General features: G+C 39.7%; 2 protein-coding genes across 3 annotated transcripts in view; one reads left to right on the forward strand and one right to left on the reverse strand.

Moving 5' to 3' along the window:
* ANAPC2 (anaphase promoting complex subunit 2) overlaps positions 1 to 10,657 on the reverse strand; it is a 284,740-nt gene extending 274,083 nt beyond the window's left edge. Inside the window, exon 1 of one of the 2 annotated variants that reach the window (XR_014962878.1) lies at positions 10,504 to 10,657. Coding sequence is in view for 1 of the 2 variants with exons in the window: in XM_085610066.1 (XP_085466192.1) it covers positions 10,504 to 10,590 (87 nt within the window). In the remaining variant the exon portion in view is untranslated. The remainder of the gene's footprint in view (positions 1 to 10,503) is intronic. The other variant, XM_085610066.1, reaches the window with a different exon arrangement.
* A 717-nt stretch (positions 10,658 to 11,374) lies between these two features.
* The window catches only part of SSNA1 (SS nuclear autoantigen 1), a 40,243-nt gene continuing 23,790 nt past the window's right edge, over positions 11,375 to 27,827 (forward strand). The window contains exon 1 of the mRNA XM_085610071.1: positions 11,375 to 11,531. Coding sequence (XP_085466197.1) covers positions 11,480 to 11,531 — 52 coding nt within the window. The 5' untranslated portion in view covers positions 11,375 to 11,479. The remainder of the gene's footprint in view (positions 11,532 to 27,827) is intronic.

Genomic DNA, 27,827 nt, shown 5'->3' on the forward strand with positions numbered 1-27,827 from the left:
GCTAAATGAATCAGCAGTTACTTCATGTGATCAAGGCCATCTGGTGGCCGAAACGCGTAATGGCGTGCTGTGTGGGCGCGGATTGTCATTAAAAACCTGTGAAGCACGATTTGGTGTCCGTGTGCTTCTTCCTCGCCGGTCGGAGGTGGGAGACAGCCTGTTGGATTTCATATATATATATATATTACCTACTGGCGGTCGCCAGTATAGGTAGTTATAGTTAGGACCACGTTTCCATAGGAAATCCGCAACATTCTATTTTGAATAACTTTGGCGCCGGTTGACGAATCCTCGCAAATTTTTCAAAAATAGGTGGGGCGCTACGCTCCGCTCCTACCCTGAAAGTCTCGGGGGGATTCGTCAAGCGGGGGCTGAGATAAAAGGGGGGTCCCAAAACGCGTTTTTCCCATGCATTTTTCCATAGGACCTTTAGACACAGCTACAGCCCGAACGGCTGAACAGAATTACTTGAAATTTGGCAGAGAGGTAGTCCTCAGGTCAAGGAAGTGCCTTTTGTAGGTTTGATGTAAATCTGTTCAGTAGATTCTGAGAAAATAGCCTTTAAATCAATATATATATCTGAGCCAGCTTACGGTGCGCTTACGGTGCGCTTACCGTACGCGTACGGTGGCGTGCGCGAGCGCGGTTCTGATTGGCCCTTAGATCTTAGTAAACATTCGAATCGGTCGAAACCAGGAAGCGGCGGCCGCCATTTTCTCTCTCGCACTCTGACAGGGGGTTGAAAAACCAAGTGCAAAAACATGTAAAGGGGCTGTTTACACAGCTCCCAAGCACCTAGCCATGTCGAGGGAGTCCCCAACGATCCCCCAAGTGAAAAAAGGCAATTTTAATTTTTTCGAAAATTTCGCCGATTACGCTTACCGTACGCGTACGGTAAGAAATAATAATAAAAAAAAAAAATATCCACATTCTCCCCACCCCGTGTGCAAAAGGTCCCCGAAGGGCACCTTTTGTGCATGGCTTATTAGAGCTAAACAAAACATATATTTTACCTGTCACAACGATGCTCATCATATGTCCTCCATGTGCGCACGGTGCGCGAAGCGCATCGTGCGTTCATGGCCCATCTAGCGTAATGTGCGCGCACGGTGCGCGAAGCGCACCGTGCGCGCACGGAACGAACTGCGTTAAGTGGGCGCGCACGCCACAAATGGCGTAAAGTAACTTAGCATTTAAAAAACCGTACAAATTCACTGAAAAAACCATAGGTTTCACACACGTTATAGTTAGGAATTAGCATTTAAAAAACCTTGCAAATTCACTGAAAAAACCATAGGTTTCACACGTTATAGTTAGCTGGACATTTTACTGATAAAAAACCAATGAAATTCCCCCGTTATAGTTACTGTAGGCAACTATAACTCACGCGACCGTAATCCTCTGCTGATGACATATGTGTCTTCATGAAAAAAAATATTTGTAATATATGTATAGCTAAAATTTAATGGAAGAAGACATGGGCAAATAAGTGTCTAAATACAGTATTAACATCAGCAGAGGATTGCGGTCGCGTGAGTTATAGTTGCCTACAGTAACTATAACGGGGGAATTTCATTGGTTTTTTATCAGTAAAATGTCCAGCTAACTATAACATGTGTGAAACCTATGGTTTTTTCAGTGAATATATATATATATATATATAGATGCAATTACATGACAAGTGGGAGGGGGTGAGGATGTTTTAGAAAGAGGGTCAAGTTAAATTGTGGACTGCGGTACGTTGGAATGTATTCCAAGTATCTTGACTTAGTCTTAGATGGACAACGAATGGCTTCAACAATGTAGTGTATATCCGATGGAATACTGGAATGTCAAGTTGTAGAATTAAATATGTATTGTTATGACATGTTGCCTTGCTCTATTTACGGAAAGATACTATCAGAGCCATACTTCTAACTGTGAAATGCCACATACCAACTGTACTGTATTAATATAACAAACAGCATAAAAACTTAATAAACTTTGTTTAAAAAAACAGTGGCATACAGCGTGGTACACAATCTATTCAATAGTTTTTGATCAGAGTAAACACAAGTGCCACCTTCTGATGTAGTGGACTGATTTTATCAAACTACTGGACAAATAGAAGTTACTATTTCAGAGGACGAATGGTCATACTCAATGCCATTCTCAATTGAGGCTACGTTGCTGAAGGAAGCAGAAGGTTGTGGATCACTTGAGAACAAATCGTTGGGGAGTTCTTTAAAGGCCTCTTTTTCCAGTTCTCAGTTAGCAGTATGTGCAGTAAATGTGGGGATATAATTATCAAGTTTCTGAATGATCTTAGAATGCAAGTCATAAGTTATTTTAAAAGAAGGAGGGACTATTCATTGTAGCCCTCTCTCCTCTGTATTCCGTAAATGGTTTCTCGCTTTATAGTGCCACTATTTATAGTTGTCTGCATGTCATTTGAATAAAGTTAAGAACTGAAGCATTACCCAATCAGCCCACACCTTGCTTGGGCAGGTACCACCTTCTTTTCAACCAAAGTTCAATCTTGCTCATGAACCCCAGGAAACCTTCCCTCTTTTAATAGACCTCAGGCCCACTCCTCCAGTTAAATTTACCTGGACCCTTATTCAGCTCTTGTGCCACGTAACATGCCCCATATTATCTTGTGCTATTTATATATTTATGAATAAACCACTTTCTGTTTAAAAATGTTAGAAAGACTTAATATCTCCCACATTGGTCCCACTTTCTAAGTATCTTGGCTTCAGCATCACAATACTACTATTCAACCACACATTTATAAACTCACTGAAACCAACCAATTCTGCCTCATTTACTTAGAAAACTAAATCCCAACAATTATTATTCAGACTTCAGAACTAGCTCTTTCTCCTAGCTTGCAGCAAAGGGCCATGATAACAAAACATCAACTAAGCATGACCGACATGTTTTGTCTCCGACTGGATAGTATTTTTCCCTCATCCTGAGCGCTGAAGTGGACAAAAGGTTACAGATTGTGCATTATAGAACTCCCAAACACAAATACATTACTGTAGTAAAAGACTCCACGTTACTGAAGTAGGTTCATAAGTAAGTTTATTCCAATCATTATTAAAACATATGCATAACAGGTACTTTACTCAACCAATGGTAATCCATGGAATGTTACATACCTCATGACGACATGCCACCAGCCAGCTCATGTTATAACATTACAGCATATCTCCCTTTCATAAAAATGTTAAAATACAATATTTTATAAAACTTGTCTAAAAACAAAACTATACTATTTACTATCACGTGTATAATAAAACAAAGAATTCCTAAAATAAAAAAAGTTTATCTAGAAAAACTACACAATGCAGCTGTCGCTGAGCTTATGATGCGTTTGAGATATAAACAATAAGTTAACATAAAATCATGCTAGAACAATATTAACAAAACCATTATATCTTTTAGATTTGGTAATAATTCTACAAAATCTTCCCATTTTACTTTGATTATCACCGATCTTATCACCAGGATAATAACTATGCTCATTACCATTTACATTTGATGTGCTTGTATTGACTGGCACACCACATAAATCCTCCGGGAACTCACCATCCCTTGCTCTGGGATCACCTCCATCCACATCTATGTCCATCCTATAATATCTATTAACATTAGCATCCTCAATCTGCTCGCAATTTCTACACTTTGCCACTCTGCTCATATGCCACACGTTCCCATCACTTACTTTAATAGAATTACAAAATATTTCACAAATTTGCAAAGGTTGAGAAAATCTGCTTTCACCTTTCCTAACCTTCCTTTCTTTCCTCACTCAGACAATCTCCACAACTCAATTTGAAATCTTTTGACCCATACATTTTATCATACCATGTCTTGTATGACTGTTGAGCCAATCAATTTCCTTCCTCATCAGCTCTGATGACCACTCCAGCTGTTTGGACGATGCCATCCAACCTAAATCTTTGCTAACAGCTTCATGACCTCAAAAGGTACCTTTTTTCCGTTACACACCTAGGAGTGATCCTATAAGGCCAAAAACGTTTTACGATTTTGCATTTCCAATTTAACGTATTACTCTTAGACATTTGAACATTACCTTTGACCACCTTATTAAAGTGCTCAGCTAAACCATTTACCTCGGGATGATATAACAAAGTGGTTTGATGAGTAATGCCATTCCTTTTCAGAAATGTTTTGAAATTATCAGCAATGAATATTGGTCCGTTATTAGTTAGGACATACTTTGGCAGACCTTCCTTCATAAAAACGTTATCCAAAAATGTAATGATCCTCAAACAGTCTGCATTGCGAACAATTTCAGTCTCTGGTCATCTTGAGAAGTGATTGACCAGGACTAAAATATACTTGTATTGGTCATCATCGCATTCAATACCACCCACGTCCAAACCAATACTCTTCCACTACATATTTGGGCTGTCAATGGGACACATACGGGTGGTTTAAATGTCTTGAGACGTTTATCTGAATTACTGCATTCCATACAATCTTGTATCAATAATTCAATATGCTTCTCAAGACCAGACCACCAGCAGTTACATTTCACTCTCTACTAGGTTTTGGGCACACCTAAATATCCTTCATGGCAAACATTAAAAAACATTTTCCTCAGATTTACAGGTGGTACAACTCTTCAGCATCTGAACAACATGTTTTCCTCCATACACAGTTCATCTTTTATCTCCCAAAACACAGTCACTTGTTTTTAAATTCCTTTTGTTAAGCCATCCTTTATTTAAATACTCTTCATTTTTTTTTTTTAACTTCCATCCTTATCCCAATAGTTCTTCCATTCCACCATCACATAATAAAGCCACATAGACTTTATCACACATTATTTTGTCTTCTTTTTTAATGGGTAATGGCCTTCTACTGAGGAAATCTGCTACCTTGTTCTTAACACCAGGCCAACATTGAATGAACATCATACGTAAAGTCCAATAATTTCACTGACATTCTACCCAATCTAGGTGATGCACTTTGTAATCCTGCAGTTGTTAATATTTTGGTTAGGGGTTATGGTCAGATCTTAGCAAAACATGAAAACCCCACACATATTGGCGAAAGTGATTTAAGGCAAATGCACATGCCAATGTCTCGCGCTCGATCACCTAATATCTTTCTTTAGGTCACGACCCATTAATTGAATTCCTCATCACATTGTAACAGCACTGCACCCAATGCTTTACTACTTGCATCTATGGCCACAATAATCTTCCACCTAGGATCGAAATCTTTAAGAAATGGTGCATTGCAAATATCTTTCAAACTTAGAAAAGCTAATTGGCCATCCGTTTGTCCACATAAATTTTACTTTGCTTTTAAGCAGTTATCGCATGTGGTATGTCTTCTCACAAAAATTCTTAATAACTTTGGAGTAAAATTCATTTATACCTCAAAAAAGCCCTCAACTTCATCTTTTACAGTAGGACTCTGTTTTTTTATAGCCTCAACCAACTCTTGTTTTGGCTTATTACCGTCCTTACTAATGCTGTGATCTAGAAATACAAACTCTTCCTGTGCAATTTGACATTTGCTGAATTCCACTGTCAAAACTTTTCCTCATAGTGTCTCAAGGACTTGCTTAAGCCTCCAATTGTGGTCAACTCTATCTTTGCCCATGACCAGGATATCATCATGGAAAAAAATTACACCCGCCACACCCGTAAAGAGGCTGCTCATAGTTCTTTGGAATAATGCTGCGACAGATGCTAATCCAAATGGTACCCTGGTAAATTAAAAACAGCCGAAAGGCATAATACATGTAGTCAATTTCTTACTATCTAGGATTAATGGCACCTGGTGGTAGGCTGGCTTTAGATCCACAGTTGAAAATCAACACAAATCCTTTGTTGCCGCAAACATCTCATTTATCCTTGGAAACAGAAACTGATACATCAATAGGTTTTCGTTGAGTTCTCTAAGATCCAAACATAACATAACTTTTCCATTGGGATGCATCACTACCACCAATGGACACACCCATTCTGCAGATTCTAGTTGTTCAATTACACCTACGGCAACCAATGTTTTCAATTCCATATGCACCTATTCTTTTATAGGTATGTGTCTATCCATGTCAACACATGGAACAGCAGAAGCCTTCAACTCAATTTTGTGCACAAAATAATTCAATAATCTTACCATCTTTGAAAATACCTCAGGAAATGAATCTAAAATATCTGTATTTGCATCCAAATTATCACTAACAGACAACATAGGTTCCATACTATTGGGGTTTAAAATATTTCCCAATTTGCCCTGATCAACCCAACCTAAAAATGAAGGTCATTTCTTTGCTACATACAAATTGCAATTTGCCTTTTAATTTTTAAATTGAAATTCTAAATCCTAGCAACCCCAAACAAAATCAATGTTGTCGCCAGTGTAACTTTTTGCAATCACCTCTGATTTTTCCAGATGTGTGCCCAACTTATGCATGAAATGATTCTTCCAACTCTCTTCATAAACAAAGTTAAAAGGTGACCCCGAATCAGCAACCACATTAACAGTCAGCCCAGCCATGCTCCCTTCACACATAGGTTTCTTCACTTTTACCTGATTCACACCTAGAATATCATAAACAATACAAAATACATGATTAATATTTGTCATTTCAGAATCATTTGAATGTATTACTTTCCTCTCTTATGCATTTAACTTTTTTGTGATGCCTATTTTTTTACTGCACACTCTAGCATAGTGACAAACCATTCCACCTATTGAGCATTTTGGTTTCCTGGCAGGACATTTCTTACAATATGCTAGGTGATCTGCACTGCCATAACGAAAACATTTCCTAGAACCTGAATTCGAGCCTGTATTTGAGCTTGAGCTCTTAATATCACCACCATTCTTTCATTTTCCTTACTTGCATTTTTTAACTCCTTTACTATTCTCTTCCCCTTTCTTATTTTTAAATGCTTTAATGTTATTCACCACTTTAACTTCTTGTGCTTCATCTAAAACAACTTTAGCGGATCTTCCAGTGAGTTCCACTTTTGTGCACCAAAGCCACCACTTCTTTTAAAGAAGACTCACCATTGATCCACAGTCTATCCTGGATGATCAGGTTACTTGCATGTATTATTATTTGATCCTGAATAAATTTCTCTTGTAGTGCACCAAACCTGCATGCTAATGCACGTACGCATAGACAGTCATCCACGATTTCATTTTTGTCTTGCATCATCTGGAAAAATGCGAATCTATCAACAGCCACACAAACAATAGGCTAAAATATGTGCATCTAAGTCTTCCAACCCATGTGTATATACATTCCCACCAGCTCATGGCTTTTTGTTAATCTGGTTGTATGTTTTGAGCCCACCTAAACAATAAAGCAAGACTTTTTTTTCTTTTCCGCAGAAAAATCCTCATCCTCAAAAGTATCAACATAATTACAAAAATACTCTTTACGTTCCATCTAAGGAATAGAAGGTTCATCCTTATCTGAAAGAAATGGCTGCGGATTTGTTAAATTCAATTAATTTTAAGCACACATTGACAGTTGCGCAAAACTACTTATGATACACTGCCTTAACACAACGTTTTAATAATATGCAGATTACACTACAAAGTAAATGGTTTAAGGTTTTAAAGATGTTAAAACTGAAGTTCAGTCTGTTATGTTCAAGCTGTTTTCCTGATAGGTCAAAATATATTGCCACTATGTGTCACAAACCAGAACTATTAATATCCAGTAGTGGTAGGCAGGATTATAAACAAACATTTTAACCAAAATTCTTTAGTTTTTCGTTCACAGCTACCACTGTTACTGAGAAGGCATACACTCCCAAAGTCTTCTTGCTTTCAAAAGACCCCAGCAGTGAGCTCCTACTTTCCAATTACTTCAGCGCTGAGCAGACAAATGCCCTGCCTGGAGATACACGTGTGACACCCCTTTCATCACACGAGCCACAGTTACCGAGACGCCATACGCTTCTCCGTGAATGCGCTGACTTTGCAATAATTCCCGCTGCCCAGACTCCAACGTTAGCTACCAATCTCGATGCTATGATGGTGACATAGCATGACGCAGCATTCACTTTATAACATAGCAAGCCATACGTGAGCCAACTCGCCCGAGCCGAACTCATGCATGCGCATCATCAACCTCTATGGAACGCAGCGAGCTGGCAGTGACGTCACGTCATCTGGTCAGGCCCACTGGTTCAATGTTGTCCGCTGTCAGACCGTAGCTATTCATGCGTCGACACCCACTGCCAAATCAGATTAGCTATGTCTTCGAAAGAGCTGTACAGCAGATTTCCAAATCTCGGCCAGATGCCTCTGTGTAGTGAGGTTCCACACCGCTATGTAAATTAATTCCTGTTGGTTCGGATTAGAGAACTTCACTGCATATAAGGCTACATACCGATCGTCGCCAATTCTGTAGTAAAAAACTCCATGACACTGAAGTAGGTTCATAAGTAAGATTTTTCCATACAGTCCTATAGACATCGTTCATCCACTGCATCCATATCATAACTGCTGTTGAATTTCCAACTGTTTAACTGCCATCTTCAGAAATTATGCATAACAGGTACTTTACTCAACCAATGGTAATACATGGAATGTTACATACCTCATAGTGACATACCGTCAGCCAGCTCATGCTATAACATTACAACAGTTACTAGCTTGACAAATCAACTTAGATATAGCCACTCTATGAGCCATCATCTAAGATGCATCCCACCTTATCAATGGAGACCACCACCAAAAAAGAAGCATTCCTACATCTAAAAAAAAAAAAAAAAAAACAGTTCAAAACAATGAACCACTTACCACCTGTACTGCTTTTACTACTTGGATAGTCCAAGATCCTGTTATTATGTTCTTGGTAAGGTAATTAGAAGTAACAGACTGGGCATGGCCATATGCTAGTTTACTCTCAGGCAACGTTGTTATTCTGTGCTTTGCGGCCCTTTTGGGATACAGAAAATGCAAATATATGCACGCGCACTCACAATCCAGATCTTGTTGCCCCCTATTCATTCAATTCAAAGGAAATGTATTCACAGTAGAAAAAAGTTACTTTCAAAGAGGTACATTTCTGGTAATGCTTCTAGATCTAGATAAAACAAAAGTACTAGAAGTGTGAAAAGAAAATGCAGTGGGGCTGTGAATTTCGAGAAAGGGTGAACTGCGGGGCAGCGAAGTATGTTCCGAGGTAGAGTGGGTTGGTTGAAATTGATTACTGTTAAGATGCCGCAAACCAGCTCATGCTATAACATTACAACAGTAACTAGCTTGACAAATCAACTTTGATATAGCCACTCTCTGAGCCATCATCCAAGATGCATCCCACCTCATCAAAGGAGACCACTAAAAAAGACGCATTCCTACATCTCAACAAAATAAAGTTCAAAACAATGAACCACTTACCTGAAAAACTCAGACTCCATCCTAACCTTCTCTTCTCGCAAAAAGTATTGAAAATGCACATGTTCAAAGCTTATCTTAATGTGTATCTATTGCAATTACCGTCTATTAAGCACCAGTTTTACTTAGGTAGTTCTTTTTTGTTGTTTCATATGAAGAGCTCCGCTGTGTGTGCCGATGTCCGCTCAATACAATTATTTTGAATAAAAATACCATGATTATCTTTGAGTGTGGTCAATCATGGCTCACCCTCACGACTACCTCACTGATGCCGTAAAAAAAGTTTGGTAAGTAGGCACCAAGATAGCAATATATTTGCTAAGGGTACGATGAGCAAACAAAATGGGGAGTGCCACTCTAAGGTTCTACCCGGCCTGTGTAAACATTGGAGAAAGTTTCTAGCACCAGTCTGTGCAGACACCTAGCAGTTAAGGGATTAACCTTTATTTTTGCAACACGTTATACCTTAGCATCTAAGCCCTTGGAATTTCCAGGTTTCACTGCATCCTTACCAACATTCTATCAAGTGCTTACAGGTGAATGTTTGGGGAGGCTGGAAAGGATTTTATAGTTACACTTCCTTGGTTTGCCCATTTTAGATACCCCACCATTTTCATCCCACTTAAATCCTGGGGATAACGATTATGCAGATGTATTCTGACTCAAATGACAGCATGGAATAAATATACTACAACAGAACATATTTGATCTCAGTGATTTGCTCACTGTGTCGACCCTACCAAAAATTCCTGTTGTACATACATCGAAAATACTGAGCAGCCTTCAGAGAGCTGCTGTTGATCTCGACAATATTCGAGGAGTCGCCGTTAACCAGTCAATATGTTTAATACACCAGCTGAGGAAGCTCCTATTAATCAGGTTTATGTTTAATCCATCACCGCTTTCACAAAGGCAAAAGGGTGGCTACGATAAATATGTAAACTGTAGTCACTGCTGAGTTAGCTACTAGTGTTACCAACAAGTTGTAGCTAACTCAGTTCAAAATCAATAAGTTTGGCAAGTAAGTCTTATATCTTCGCGGATGAGACCAACATTTTCATTCAACGACACCACCTTCACCCTACCCTTCACCAGGGCTTCGGAACATACCAGGCCTAAGGCAGCGGCTGGGACGAGGCCAAGGCTCAGGGTATTCCAAGCAGCAGATAGCTGCTCACGCCCGGCAGAACAAGCCATAGCCTTTCATGAGCAGCAACTCCGCTCGCGCCGGTTAATGACGTAACCTGTCATTATCCGATGGTCACCCGCGACAAACGTCTTCAATAACTATAGAAAGGAGACAGACAAGCAGAAAGTAGATATGAACATAAAACACACACACACACGCGCGCCCAGACTCCATTGGGCTCGTTTGAGTAACTCAGTTCCTATAATAAACTGGCGTTGTGCCCATTGAGAGTAAACGACCACAGTCCCTAAAACATACAAAACATACCGCGATAAATTAATTGTCATTCAGATATCATTTGTTTTCCAAAACGGGCTAGAATAAGATATTGAAAAACTATATATGGGTATATCTATTTATTTATATTCACGTATTAGGTCCGAACAGGTTTATTTCTGTGAGATTGTATAGTCTAGGCTATGTACTAAGATGGCCTCTGCGGTTCGAGTCTCAATTTCTGTAGTTGTTCCTTCCGCCAGTAGTTTGGACCTGGTGGTAAGGAAGGAGAGCCGTGTGTTTGTGTAGTTAGGTAGAATAAAACAGTCAGCCATGTATTTACTAGAAAGAATAATTTGAGTACAGTCTTATCACTCAAAATAGCTGGAATGGTTTGAAAATATGTAGATGTGTGCTTCTGTGGTGTACGTATAATGAGTTTTAATTATCTTTCGTTCTCTGGCATCTGCTTTATAACAGTCTAACTCGTGATGACGCTGTCGTGTTCTGACTCCTTACGTCGTAGTACTAAACTATGTCCGCTCCTGTATACTGCTCTCTTCTAAGATGGCTGCAGCGGTCTCCGCCTTTTGGTCGCGTCACCGGTGGCGGTTTATGTAGTGAGGCTGTTACCGGGAGACAGCCGGCTAGTGCTGCGGGCAGGGGGAACGGGCTGCAAGGATGAGCCAGCAGGGGGCTGCGCTGCAGACCTACAACAACGAGCTGGTGAAATGTGAGAGGGGGCGAAAAGAGGGCTGTCTGGTGGGGCGCTTGAGAGGGGCATTCGTGAGGGTGCCTGTGGGGGACCTGTCAGATGCGCAGAGCTGCGATAGGGTTGCTCTGGTGAAGACTGTGGAAGGCAATAGAAAAGCTGTAGGGGAGGTGGGAGAATGGTGTTTGTAGGCTGGTAGTTTGAATGCCAACAGTTCTGGTTTTACTATTTGGATAGTCAAAGATCCTGTTATTATGTTCTTGGTAAGGTAATTAGAAGTGACAGACTGTGTATGTCCATATGCTAGTTTACTCTTAGGCAACGTTGTTATTCTGTGCTATGCGGCTATATGCACACGCACTCACAATCCTGTTGCCCCCTATTTATTGAATTCAGAGGAAATGTATTCCCAGTAGGAAAAAAGCTACTTTCAAAGAGGTACATTTCTGGTAATGCATCTAGATACAAGAAAAAGTACTAGAAGTGTAAAAAGAAAATGCAGTGGAGCTGTGAATTTCGAGAAAGAGTGAACTGCGGGGCAGCGAAGCGTGTTTGGAGGTAGAGGGGGTTGGTTGAAATTGACTACTGTTAAGATGCCGCTTCACTCATTGAGATAACAACAAAAAATTAAAAAACGGTAGGGGCATTACTTTAATTCATGTCTGCCACTGGCGATAATGTGTTGCCCACTATGCCACCTTAGATAGGAGCTAGGCCTAAGCAAATACTGGTCCTGCATCAAAAGGGACCGTCCAACTTGAACTGCCGGGCCGAACTGCCTATGAGTGGGAACAGACGCAACCTCAGCCGGTTTCAACATATTTGGGCCTCTTCAGTAGGGTCATTGTGGTAAAAAAAACAGAGGGACTGGAATTTGGCCCCGAATGATTACCAATGACTGAGATTTATTCAGTCATTCCACCCATCACTTTTTTAGTTTTCCTCGGCGCCACTAATTACCAAAACAAGTGGAACAATTTGCTTTAAAGCGCAGAGTAGGCACATAGTTTATTTTTGAAAAATGTACGCTCACAGGCCCAAAGTTTATCTTAGGCACCCACTACTGGTACTGCCAAAGTCCGGATACCAAGTCTGTCTAGTGCTGATTCCTGTTCAAGACTCTCTTTTTTTTTTTTTGGTTCCATCTTCTTAGACTTAGTCTTTTTTATCACCCTCTGGCATGCACTTTTCATCTCTGATTTCTCCCCTTGTCACTGTTTTCCCCCTTGATTCTCCATCTTCTTTATGTATGGGACGTTGTTCATTGCCCACTACAATGGTATATAACGGAAGGTCTTCAGGCATTCTCTTCTAGTACCTCATTTCTTACCTAGGGGCATGTGCAAATTGATGGCTGACTGGAGTATTAGTAGTACATTTTTTCCTAGCTGGTTGACCAATTTATGTTTATTTTTCTCCCTTAATAGCTGATTTTGTTGGTTGGACCACCATTCCAGTGAATGCTAGGGGCTTCTGATATTTTGCATGTTTTGTTGACTGGCTGATACTCTAAATCTTAGGGTAGGTATGTGAAAACCTAGAAAAATACCCTTTCAGAGCGGCTTGTGACTAGGTATTAATATGTCAGTAGCTGTAAAATGACCATTATAAAGCTTTAGAAAACTCTTTTTCTAACGTAAAATAAACCCTGTTAATCCAAATATTAGAAAGCCCAGATAGCCTTGCCTGTGACCACATAGTCTCATCATCGCGTCGTTTGATGCAATAGATTCTAGGACCAGGTAACTAATACTAAGCAAAAGGTAACAGTTCCAAGTATGATTGCGCCAACGTAGGACAGTAAGGAAACGTCCCCTTGCACTAGTCATTCTCACTTCCCTTCAAATTTTGCAAAACTGGTCTGCAGGCTATGAGATCGATTATCGTAGATTTGCATCTTACAAACAATTGGGGAGATCCTTACCTGTGCAAGCTGAATGGGGAATGTGTCGATTAAATAATTACCAGTCATCACAACCTTCATAATCCAGGTTGGTTTATACAGACTTTTTCAGAATTAAGTTAGCTTGCGTTACTCCCTTGATTAAGCACTGTTGTATTCCACTGTATGCAAAACTTGTAACTCAATATCTAAAGTTTTCCCTTTAGTGAAGATACCATAGAAAGGGAAAACTTTACAGATTTAAAAATTGTAATAGTAAAGGATGTTGGGGCATCGGAGATAAAATAGTCAGCTAGATGTCCAGTTATCTGCTTTGGATAAATGAACCAGGTTAATGCTGCAATCCTGATTCAATTTAGCTGTGCTATCCCATTTAGCCACGCTAGCCATCCTCGTGAGATTAAGAGACTGGAGGGGTGTTAGTTTTTTAAGCAAACGGTTTGCAATTGGATTTGGCTGTTTATATTCTCACTTAGTTGTGGAGTTTCTCAGGGATCCTCTTTATTTATATTACTATTTAATTTGTATTTGCACCCATTATTCCAACCGATAATAGCCCTGGAGGTTCTGCTCCATTACTACATTGATGGTACACAGGTAGGGTTCAGGTGTCAAGCTACCAAATTTCAAGATAATACTAATAGAATTTTCCAATTTACATACAAGGATAATCCAAAATTGGCTTAACCTCAGTAGGCCCCAAGATATTTTTTTTAATCTCTAAATACACGGGTGACCCTCAGGTCGCGAAGACCATAGTACAAAGAAAACAGGAACCCTTCCACAGTTTGTCTACTAAGTCAGCCAGGCTGTAATCATTGAACCTAAAAGAGGAAGAATAATGCAACTCGGGAATACCCAAATCTTGAGGTCCCACATGAACTGATGTTTGAGGTCAGTTGCATCAGCCCCACACCACCACCACATTTCAACAGAATTACCATGCCACCTATCTCCCATCATATTCAAGCAACTTCTGTAATTCCGTCCACCTGCTAGCCCACTACTGTGCAAATCAACAAGTCCCCTGACTGAATCATTTGCATTTCGTAATTCCAAATCTGCACTGTGGGTGGACCATTTCCCTTTCATTCGCATGAAGTCAAAAACCTAGCAACATTCATTGCCAAGTAACTCAACCATTTATGAGAAAAGTCACATTTCTCTAAGATAGTATTGGCCCCTACAAGGACCGTTTTGGCTAAAAGATTAATGGTCCTAGTTGAGACCTTCTCCAAAACAATACATACCCCCTCTGAGACATTTCCCAAAACTCGACAGACCTAGAACACATCGGCATTATCCACTTCAATTCCCCACATCTGGGGGTTGAGCATTGTAAAGGTTGCATGGCATACATTTATTTTTCTAGGCATATAATAGCCCAAATGTGTTCATATAAGGTTTGGCATTTGTATTTGCCTCTTTAACCTCCTATCCAGCGAAATGTAAGAACTGCATCTGTACCACTTCCCCCAAATCCAGCCCCTTCTTTTACTAATGTCGAATAACCTATACCACTTCAGAATTATCTTCAGCTTCCCTCAAGAGAGCATACCACTAACAAACTTGTAGAGCTGAAATTACCTTCCTGCATTCAGCTGCTTCAATTGTGTGAATGGGTTGTTGAAGATAATGCACCATGTTAAGTGAGTGAAAAAATGATTCAACTGCATATGTAAGAAAAAAGACGCGTCCATTTGATAGCTCTGTATTTCAGAGAAAACTCTTGCATTACCATCCACCCCGTAGAACGCACCAGTCTTCTTTATTCCACTCCATCGGGTGTCATTCATATGTATATGATAGGAGATATTTAAATAACTTTTCAATAGGTATTCTTGGAGAAGAGGGGGATCTGATAGTGTTTCTTAATTTCTGCACGTGTAGCCCAAAAAGATTCTTCAAGCATACTTTTGAAAGAAAATCTGGGAGCCACGTTTAAAGATACATCCTTCAGTAGAGGCAGGGTTCGAATTCAAGCAATCTATTCTACCCAGGCATCTGTGTGGAACTAGTCAAAGTTGTACCTTCTTGTACAGTATAGCCCAAGAACACAATATAAGGTCAAGCCTGTACAGTCTTCCCAGAGAGTACTGACCGCGTATAAAAAATAAAAAAAAAAGAATCTTGTATATCCTGATTAAGCCAAATGAAACTCTTCAACATGAGTCTCAAAAATAAACCCGCTGGATATGTTTTGGTACATTTGAAAAAAGAAACGACCATTTTAGCAGGCTCAACAATTCTTTTATGGATTTGGCCAAGCAGACTCAAATGAAAATGCTGATTCTTGTCTAACATACCTTTAAAAAAAAAAAAAAAAATCCGGTATGTTACAAAATTAATGTAAACCATATCCTCTGCTGTATTTGATATTTGGATTCCTAAATACTTAACGTTTAGGATCATTCCTACATTAACTTTATACTCGGTGAGCCTCCCAAAGTTATTTTGATCTAAGACCAATTCAGGAAGTGCAGGTGTTTGTGTCATCATCACCAACAGATCTTCATTGGACAGTTTCATTTCATGCTGCATCAGAGTGTACTTGAAGTGTGGAATACCAAGACGTCTAATGCTCTGAAACAGGTGTCCTTAGTATAAACCCTAGGGCACGCTTCACCATGATCATACTGCTCCGCCATCAGATTCTAATGGACTTTGTGGGGGAGGGAGGGGATGGGGTTCCGAAAGTGTATGAGGCTACTCTTCTCACCAGGTTATGAGGAGATTGGCAGTAGAGAACTCTTTGACAAAGTTCTTATGTTGGACATTAATAAAAATGTTTACTGCACTAACGCATCACAAGTGAGTCTTGCCATATCTCAGACCACAATCATTTACAAAACAAATGCTAAGAATATCACATTCATCTACGGCCAAAAAGGAATTTAAGTTCTTTGATTGTCAGAGCCTTTTATGTGCTGCAGCCACGCCTGCAGTAATTAAAAATCATCTTTGTGGCTGGCTTTATGTGCGAACCATCCAATCTGAATCAGACTCATGATCCACAGAGTCTAAAAGTATTCCCGAAAACCTTGTATCAATGTTAAAAACTAACTTTGAAGAGCATTTTCAGGGGAGATGAAGTTTGCATTCTAAAAAAATTCTGATTACCTTTCAATAAAGAGGGAGGGTGCAAACCCTATAAGGACGAGGTGAGACCATTGCTTGTCTAGCGGTCCATTTTGGAACTCCTCTGTCAGCAATGCACCACATACACGTTGCAGTTGAACTGCAAAGCACACAAATCAGTGAATTCTGGCTCTTCTTGTGAGCACATAGAAAGCACAAGTATTTTTAAAAAGTATTTTTCTTCTTCAAATGTTTTGTTTCACAGCGATGTGACATACCACTTCCCTTGCCTAAGTCTGCTGCCCTTCCAGGAGAGCAGTAGATGTGTATACAGTTAAAATGTTTTCATTTTTTAAGACTGGCCTGTAGACACCTGTTGTTGTCTTGCTTCCAAATAAATCACGATAAAAATACATATATAAAAATAAACACATACAGGGATTTCAGTCCGCCCTTTCCCCTCGGTTGGCCTGGTCAAGTGTCATCATATGTTGTCTCTTCCTAGCACAGCATACAGTTTGGTCAGTGGGTCATCCCACTTCAGCTATTTGCTGTCATCAGAGTGTGGCATTTTTGCTTGCACACATCAGCTGAAAAAGTAGTCCGGATCAGGGCTGGTGGGCCGATTCTCGGTTCGCATTTCAAGTTTAAGTCTGGCTTGACAGTACAGCTATTCTATTTCAAAGAGTTGTTATCAATGATTATTGTGTATGTTTGTCCCAAAAAAATAATATCACTGTCTTGCTAAGTACATATCTCCTTGCCAATGCTAGTTTTATATAAATACTTAAGGTCCTTGCAGTAATCACTTTAAAGAACTGTTATTAATGACTATTGTGTATGTTTGCAAAAAAAGGACCTTGTAGTAATTATTATTAATTTAACATTTCCATAACCCACTTGATTTTTGTTTAGGCAGTTTGGGATGTACAATGAATTACATATATCTGGTCTGTGGCAACATTCATATGTTCAAACATCGACCTGTGTTTCTACAGCCATTTAAAAATGGTGAACATACAAAAATGGCAGATACAAGGGAGGAGAATTCTGACAATCCATTATCCTGCAATTGAACGTTGCTGATAATTGTTACCCTGGACAACACAACTAGTTGCCAAATACAAATTAGCATGCACCATAATGCAATAAATACAATGCAAAATCAATGTACCATGAACAAGTATGTTGCTATTTTGACAAAAGTAACTGTTGCAAAGCAAAAGCATAGTGTCTGTATGGAGGGAGTTAATATATAGTGCAAACCTAACAACAAAGTGCCGTACAAAGGTGGGGTTAAAATTAGTGTAGATGATAGCACAAAGAGACAGTGAAACTGGAACACGCAAACTAAGAAGTAAGGCAATGCAAGCACATGCACTCTTATGGGAAGCTACAACTTAAAAAGATTTAAAAGAGGAAGCTGACTTGCAGGAAATAATTATCCACATGTTCAACAGATCTTCTTTTTTACAGTGGTGGTTAACATGTTTTTTGCCTGGTAGCACTTGCTGGTCAGTGTCATTTATCAGGATGTATAAAATGTACTTTACTCTAAACAATTAAGCCCTCTAGTCCCTTAAGAATTCTTTAGTCTGGCCCACATCCATCTGTATACTTGTATATATCAAATTTTAATGAACAAAGATCACAGTGGACCTTACTGATGATGTTAGTTTCTTTGTGCCTTACAGATATTCTGAACAGATCTAAAAATCCTGTAGAGAATGTCTGCTGTTAAGATGAATATATGTGAATCCATATTTCTTATTTACTATCCGGGGTCATGGCACACTTGTTATGTCTGTGGTGCCAGTGGACATAGCTAACTCATTTTGATAGTTCCAGTGCACACTGCATATTCATACATGTGAATACATAAGTGCCAGAATGTTTCAAACAAATGTAAACAAAAAAACCAAATATTCGTATTATGAGAGAACCTGTACTCTCTACAGTATCACATCTCCAACCACATGGATACATATAACACATGCACACAAACATATATATAAAATGCTGTGAGTGGGGGTGGATCAGCTTACTCTATTCATAGTAGGTTAGGGCCCCATTGCGTACAAGAACATGGTGTTCTCTTAGTTACACTCTGTAAATTGTAAGATATATATTTCACATTCCTTAAAAAGTAACTTGCTTTAAGTAACTACTTTTTGCTGGTGTTCACAGTGCATACATATGCCTATCGCGTCTGGAGGTAACACCCACTCTGCACCTTAAATTGTAAGTCCGTTCGTCCCCCGAGGACTGGTGATCTTGCTTTATAAATAGGTCTGTGTTATTGCCATCCTTCCTGGTTCTCCCTCGTTTGATGATGGTGCTATGTGGTGACCTTTCACATTTGTGTGTGATGTCCATGCACAGCGTACAGCAGTGGTGTTTGTGTGGCCCTGATCGGTACAATATGAATGGGGTGCCGTTTTGGAATATGGTGCAAGAGAAATATTGGTGTTTGGGAACAATATATGTTTTAACTGAAATAAAATAAAGGGATCGCCAATAGCATATCTGTTCTAATATAGCCTCAGTAGGGGGTAATCCTTGTTGACTTCAAAATGTTCTCAAGAGATCTGAGGTGTTTACGACCACTATTAAAAAAAATGATTGACAATCACTTCAAGCAAATAATCAAAACTATGTGTAGACTGATTCAAGACTTGTACTATACTAGAACTACTTTATCTATTTAAATTTCTGTATGGTGACGCGCTGATGTCATGAATGTTAGTAACAACCTAGTCATGTTCTGGTCATCATATTGCATTTTTGCTAACTTACCATGGTATACCATTATTTAATTCAATCATATTGGTCTTGTGTTTGAATACCCATCATCGTTTTTTTCTCAAATAATGTTGCCTGTATATTTTGCTGATTTAGTAAACATTTAAGAAGAACGAAGGTAAAGTCATTAGCATCATGGCCTTTTTCTAAAAAATGTACTGTAAACTTTGCTGTAACATGCTTTCAGCGGATCATGCTTTTATGTCGATTTATTCTACTTTTAGCTTTTCGTTTAGTCCTCCTAATATATTTCTCTTGATATGGGCAGATGATCATGTATGTCGTATTCTTGGTGTTGCAATGTTTTTTTTTAAATTGCCATTTAAGTTGTAGGCCCAGGACAAGCTCCTTCAGATGTGTGACAAGAAAATTGGCCAGTGATTGGTGTTCGACCCCAACATGTTATAAACTCAATTGGAAGGGGTGATTTGTTTTTGGTCGAGTGTGGATCAGAATGTCTTTGAGGTTATGTGTTTCTTATAAGCAAAAAGTGGCAGCTCTAGGGTGAGAGGCCAGTGTTAAGTATCTGACAATTCTTTTTCTCACTTTTTATACATTGTTTAAAATTTGGGAAAATGTTGTTACACATGTGATCCTCTCATTGTTTAGTTTAGTATTGGTTTCCAGTAGTGTCTCTTGGTTGTATTTGGCACATTTCTTGCCTTCTTGATTACCCTTTCAAGATCTTTCTTGTCCGTAAGTTTAAATGTTAGTTCATTTGTTTGACTGCCAAAAGTATCAATTTCACTGCAGTCCCTCCTCAGACATCAAAATTGCTCATATGGGAGGATCTCTCGAAGTATGAAAGCTGTCAAATCTTATAAGCTATTGCACTCAGTTAGTTTTCTGTACGTTTTTTGTTGCGAGTTTGTCGTTCTATTTTGTCATCTCAAGATCTAAGAATGAAATCTCAGTTTTGGAATAGGTGGATGTGAATTAAAGGAAGGGATTACTTTGGTTGATCCATTCAAATAATTCTATTGCCATGGTTTTTACTGACTTTCATAATAATACGGATCTCATCCATAAATCTATGCCATAGATTTATTGATATTTTTAGGTGCCAGGGTAGCACAATCCATGATTAAGTGTATGGGAGTATGATGCCGCCAGTCATCTATTCTGAGAAGTTGCTCAGTTGGTTTTAATAGGCTGTCCTGTGGTACGCTTGTGTATAGTGCCTCCATATCTAAGGTAATTGATAAGACTGTGACGCTATTAGAGCTGATTTTGGTCAAAATATTCAGTATATTATTTGTGCCCTTCACAAAAAAGGCCATCTTCTCCACATATGGTCTTAAAAAATAATCACAAAATAATGGACCATGGTTTAAGAAGGGAATCCATTGACGTTGATTCACCAAAATGCCACGGGTAGCGGAAGTGACATCGCATCCTTTGACCTGTGATAAGCTCATGATTAATAAAATAATTTAAAAAGTTGCTTTTTTAGACATTAAATGTATACAGTGCTGCTACCAATTCAGGAATACAGATAGTACATACCCATGGTCAGCCATCACTTGCCTGAGGCCCATGCAATACCTCCCAATAAGAGTCACCAATGTGAAATTGCTGCCCAACAGGAAAAAGGCACAGCGAGCATTGGAAGATTCACACAGGCATCAGGAACCACATCAATTGTTGCAGCAATGCATGCTTCATTCATACTCGTGTAATAGATACAAGAGAGGTAGCAGCAGTGAAAATGTCCCTCATCACATAAAGCTGACCCAAAACAGGCAGTACTTGTGCAAACATTTATACCCGCGCCTGGGCTAGGCTGGGCCTATTGAGGGCCGTTTTGGCTTTCACGCACAAGAAAAAAGTGCACTCTCCTAAAGGTTCCAGCTGCCATAATTGGGGTGAGAAACAATACAAACATTGTTTGGTGTCGACATTGGTATGGTGCTGAAAATCACTACAGCCACGTGTTCAAATACAAAATGTACTGGATTAATGTGCCAACCTATCGGTCTCCAAATATCAGCATCAGAATAGGCCATTTAGGCACACACTTTAATGCCAAATGCCAGTCTCTTAATTCCCAAGTCAGGCACGCATTTCTATTCCAATGAGTTTGACATCTTTAAAAAAACAGTCAATCCTTGCAAAAATGATATCTGGTGACTCATGAAAATGAATGCAAAAAGTCTTCCAACAGTTCAGGATCTCCTAAGTGTTTGTAAGCCTCCACAAGAATAATTGCAGATTGACATTGCTTATGTTCTATAAAATAATAAGCACCTCACTCCTCTTCTACCTTCAACCTCCTGCTAATTTTACATTCTGCACTTTCAAAATAAATTTTCAGTCATAATATATCTGAAACATTATTTGGAAGGGGGTGGGCTATGGCAATGAAAACATGTACAGATCTCCCCTGTCCTTCCTTTAGCCAAACAAGCATTTTGGATTCCTGGATTTGTAATTATGGTACATGGTGTTGGCTAAAACAGGGCTCGAAAAATCCACTTGCCCGCTCGCTATGGTGAGCCAGATTTAATCGGGACAAGCTATTTTTAGGGCTAACTCTCCTTTTCTGGCAAGTAGAAAGACAAACTGACTTTTGACATCTGTCTCTGAAAGTGGAGCAAATGTGACAAAATAACAAGATTTAAAGGCATCTTTATTTCTCACAAAGTGAATGAGCAATAAAGATGCCTTTATATCTTGTTATCTTGTCACGTTTGCTCGGCTTTCAGAGACAGAGGTCAAGTACATTACAGTTAGGTTGAGTAGATTTTCAAGTTACTAGACCTGCAGGTCTAGTAACACTTTTAGGATTTTTCGAGCCCATTAATATAATTATAGCATAAGCTCAAGATGACCGTCATTGCATCTTGCAGATGGCAACTATCCCAATCAATGCATTTACCTGCTTAGCACGCACTGCACACCGACTTGTCTTTTTATGGTACAGTTTTAGGCAAGCGATAAAATTTGGCGTAGTAAACTAAAGTAGACTAAAGCAATGTGCCCAAGATCACACAGGAACGGGCATGCCAGGACTTAAACCATTATCTTTATTTCAAACCTACAACTTTGACATCAAATGTATCTGCCCTTCAAAATATACCTCTTGCATAAATGTGCTAGGGAATAGAACTGCCAAAAAACCCCATCGGTGAATATTGTTTTGTCACTTTACTCTTTACCCAAGGACTCCAGTTTAATTAAAATAATATGCATGCATAAGTACAATGCTGAAGATCATTTAATGTTGAATCAGTCAATGCACATTCTGACTCCAATACCGAGAACATAGAAAATATAAACAAAGTTCTGGGTGACTTGTGTTTAAGCATTAGATAAAACAAAATACAGCTGGCTTATAAAGGACCTACAGGGCAACCATAAAGGAGCATACAAAATAATTGTGAACCATGTAATCACTCTGGAAGGAGCTGAAATCAAACATCTGAAAAACAGAAATAGTACCCTTTTCATCTCCACTAAAACAGTATCATGTCGGAGGGTACATAATGTATCCTTTTTTTATAACTGCTGAGTAACCTAATTACATGTGAAACACCTTATTCCTGTATTTTCAGTCATTCATACATAAAGGCCGAAATGCAAATTACAAGTATCAAAGGCAAACCGTATGTTAGCTAAAGAGTCAATAATTCTTTAAGGGGTTCGGCATGGCAAGAAACAATTTGACACTTAAGTTTTTCAAGATGCATACTGCTATAGCACTGGTCAGCAGCAATCTGGTCATATATCCTTCACTTGTTTTAAATTCAATTCATGGTGAATTGAAGGCATTTTCCAAACTACACAAATTATGTTTCACAAGAGAGAAATAACTGGTGTTACGCTGGAACTAATTATATAATGGAATGCAGAGCACACTTTCAATCCATCCCCTTCCCAGGTTCCCCAGATGGACTGTTCTAGTGGCTGCACTTTCTTTTCTCCAGCACAAAAAGAATATCTAACGCTGGTTCATTAGTCCATTGAGCAATGATAGCAAAAGACATACTTGTAGTTGTTACCATGCCTATCAGCACTGCTTCGGAGAATTCTGGCGTTTTTTGCTCTGCTCTGAACTTCGGGGAGAGGAGATTCTAGACATCAGGTGCCTGTCTTTTTTTTTAAACATTCTAGGCTGGACATAGGACAATTGCTGCTCTTGTCCACTCCGGCTCCATCAGAATCCAGTCTCCCACTGCGGTATAGGAGGGCAGTGTCTGTTTCTTGGCCCAACACACAGACATCTGATTTTGTTCAGCTTTGATCTCATCCATCTAACCCTTTCCCATGTGGTTACACATATCAGCAATCTAAGATACTCTGTCGGTGAGCATTGTAAAACTGGCTTAATTAGATCCTGTAACCATTCCGCGGAGTCTTTTCAAAACGCACTCAGACAAGGTTCAGTGGATAGTAGGTATTTACCATTTCAAGTCTTCCTCTGATCTAGTACTGAAGAGTGGGATAAAAATTACCAATCTTTGGCGAAAAGACACATGGCAAAATACTGAAAGGTTCCAAGGCCCTTCCGCTGAGGGAATGGGGGATAGGAATTGATTGTTCTGCAAAATTAGAGGAACCTAACTATATATCACGCGGCTGTTCCAAGATACATTTAAAAAACATGGGGAAACGGTGGGCATAGTATGAGTTAGACATTCACATTGTCGGATGAGAGGTAGAGGGGAACTGTTGAATATGGGAAGCAATCAATTGTATTCTGGGGGTCCCCTGCGAGGGGCCACAATGTGTATGCGTTACATGTGCCTGTACCAAACTCTAATAAAGCGTTCTTATACAAAAAGAAAGTACCCAGCTTTCTTCCCCCTACACCTTCAGTAGTTAAAAGGAGACTGTGCCATGATTCTGAATGGTTGGAGATTACTCAAGAATGTAAACAAAGCATTTTGTGAGACTTGCCTGCTTACTGTTCTTGATAATGTCAAATTAATGTTTAGGTCATTAGGAAGGTTAAAAGTTGTGTATCGGAATAGGTGGGACATCCACTTTTAGGGACTGGTTGCCAATGGAGTATTTTTCTATTCAATAGTGGTGATGTTCAGTCTTAGTGTGCACACCTGTGCCATATCCGGTGTATCCCATGTTCTAGAGACCTTGTGATGAGGTCTTTGCTGGCTAATTTGTGTTGCTGTGACCCCCTCCTTCCAGCCCAATATGTAATCCATGTTAATCTCTTGGTGATTTTAGTACATAGACAACACTGACAGCCCTGGGTAGTGACCAACACAGAGCCACAATTTTCGGAGTCTGCAATCCCTCCCTGCCATAGATACTCTGTACATACTATGATGTGGGCCTCGATACACTGCTGACAACCTATCACACAACCGTCCTCATGAGTACTCCCCTGTTGTCTGTGGACATTGCAGACACACACACAGTCTTCAAAGAGGGCGTGATTGGGGGTTGTATCTTAAGTGTGAGGCTTTTCTAGCTCTATTTACACCATGAACGACTACAAGGTGTCAAATAAGATCAAGAGCTGTTAAGGTAGTGAGTATGAAGAGAAAGATAAAAGAAAAGGGACATAGAAAAAAAGGGGATAGAAGGCTATAAGAATAAACAAGGCCAGTGACACTTAGATCCAGCCCAGCCTATGTTAGGTGACAGTTGTTAACTCTGTCATGAATTCATCAGAGGCATAAATAAGCAATGGCCGGCATCAGCACCACCATCATAGGTACGCCGAAACTGATGAAAAGAACATTTACAATTTTTTAGGCTAACTTGTGTTTCATGGCAGTTTGAAGAGCGGCTAAACGGATCTGCCATTAGCCCTTTGCAGTTCATCAGGTATTCCTGGCTATAAGAAGTTCTGCCACTTAGCATGGGGCTTCTAGCTGCAAGGAAACCAGTGTGTGGCGTCATAGTGGCAGGAGAAGTCTGCTGTCAGTCAAAAGAGGCTGCATAGCTATGTACTTCTTTTGTAGAGGACCTGTTTTTCTTCCCTTAAAAAAACACTTAGGTAAACCCATATGATGCTCTTCTTCACAATTTCTCACACCTGTAGAAATAAATTGGCACTCAAAGCGTCAAATGTGAGCAGTTGCAACATCACACATAGGCACAATTAAAATATAAAATTGTCATCCATATTCACATTGAAAATGTGGCAGCTTTGTAGTGCTGTAGGAGACACATAAACATATACTGGTGTAAATTAGCCTTGCCAAGTGTCGGAGATCTTGGATTCGATAAACACTTTTTTATTAATTTCTCCCCATCACCCCATAAGGATTAAAGATTGCCATGCTGTCCTAGCTGAGTAAACAAAACTTATTGTGTTTCATATATTCTTCTCTCCTCAACTCGATGTAGTGGAAAGATTTATTCTTGACAAGGCATTGAAACCTGGCTGGTCAGACCCAAGCCTGACATTATTTGTTGGTTATGTCAGGGTTCAGTGCATTTAGTCTAATTGGACAGCAACTGTTTAGTCTTGGCTCCTGCATGAAAATTGTTTCTACATTGATGCATCCCTCAAATGTGGTGCAGTACAGCCATCACCAAGGCACTAGATAGTTGTGAGGAAATAGCTAGGGAAGAGTGGATTATATGCCTTGTTACTAAGACAAGTCTCTGCTATATGAGGAGTATGGCAAGTGGGACGACCTGACAAATGGCACTGCCAGGTCACCGTAAGACAACGTCTCTACAAAGTAAGAACGTCTTTTATATGGTCGGTAGGGCTTCCCACTGACCAGCAACTGTTAGTCATTGTCCCTATTGGCCTGGCCCGCCACCAGCACTCCAGAACGCATAACTTCCTGCCCTAAACACTCCTCTTCCAAATACCGATTTGTCATGCATTTCTAAACCCATTTTGTGATGTGATAACCATTTGCTGACTTGCAAAATGGATTTGGTTACATATCAATAAGCCATTTGACAATGTACAAACTTTTCATAACATATAAGGTTATTCAGTCTGCTGGCTCAAAGCATCACAATAAAGTACAGGCGCAGTGTAAAGTGGAAATTATGGAGTCTCTGTTTCGAATTAGAATTGTAATGTCAAGTGCCTACAACTGAAACTAAGATGAAACATACTTCTTCCTGATCTTTATAGCCCAGGAAATGTAACTGATAACTCCGTGACAGATGAGTTCTGTATCTCAGAGCTGTAAAAAGTTGATGCTTTCTTTGTAGGATAGAAAACCTTGGGACCGCAAAATGGGACACAAAAGGCAGCTTTTCGGGATGCTGTACAATTTACAAATAAGATGGGTTGTCGATTGTAATGAAAGGGAATCACACGGGCAACATGGCAGAGAGGTAGACCAGCAACCCATTACTGGGAAAGTGACTAAAAAGTGCACAGTGTATAATATGTGTAATCCAAAGTAAATATGGTTCCTACAAGTCAGTAGTAGAGATCGGTTCATAACGGAAGACAGTATCCATGACTCGTTATCTGGCTATTCTGGCGTCATTGCAGAACTTATAAAAAGACTTTACAATCCCCTTAGTTTTGGCATCAATGCCCAGAGGTGAGTTAAAGAGGTCAGGCTTGACAATATCTAAAATCCCTTGCCTGACATAGGTGAGGCAGGGGATTGAGGCAGTGTTAGCCAGCCTGGTACAGACTTCCAAAACCAAGCTGGGGAAATCAGTTTCAGTGGAGGACCACATGTTTGTCCTCAAGAGTAGGGGTGCAATCCTCACATGGTCCTCCAAAAAGCGGACACCCAATTATTTGTGCACAATAAAACTTGCTCTGGTTTTGGGAAAGGCTAGCAGTCTGCACTGGAATTTATTCTCTAGAGATTGCAGTTTTATTGGGTTGGCATAACCCCAGACTCCTGCTCCCTATGTCCCTATTAGGAGGCATTTACTTGTATACAATGCTGTCAACTCTTTAATGGGCTTATGGCCTAGCTTCCTAGTGAATCCAAAGACTGCCTCTCAGGCCTGTGCAAATTACTGTGCTCGTTGGGTGAGTAAATTCTCCAACTTTAAGTTAGCATCAAATAAAATACTAAAATAGGGGACTTTGGCTATTGGGATCCCCCTATTGTAAATTTTCGGGTACAGGTGTTTTTAGGGCCACAGGTCATAATGTTAGATATTTGGTTGTTCACCTTTAAATCAAGGTTGACCTTGAAATCATTAAAGGAGTTTAGCAAGGTCTGAGGACCATGTGCAATGCGTGCAATTAAAACTGCATCTTGACTGAACGACACCCGACCTTTGGTAGAACTTTTCCTGTTTTTACAAGTTCTGAATCAATAACATTGATGTAAAATAAAAAGGGAGCTAAAATGGATTGCTGCCTCATACCTCGGGTTGACCGGATAGATTCTGTACAATTTTCATTTTGGTCATTGCGCACTTTGATGGTAGTATCCCAGTGCAACCGCTTAAGGAGGTGTACCAGGGAAGCTTCAATTCCTACCTTCTCCATCAGGTCCCAAAACTTTCCCCAGTTTACCAAAGTAAAGGCACGGGAGAGGTCCATAAATGCCATGTGCAAAGAACCTCGCCTGGCGTTGATGTATTTACCCATTATTAAAAGTTAATTTAGGGATTGTTCA

The sequence above is a fragment of the Triturus cristatus genome, chromosome 1_2 (assembly GCF_964204655.1).
Source record: "Triturus cristatus chromosome 1_2, aTriCri1.1, whole genome shotgun sequence".
In the NCBI taxonomy this organism is placed as follows: Eukaryota; Metazoa; Chordata; class Amphibia; order Caudata; family Salamandridae; genus Triturus; species Triturus cristatus.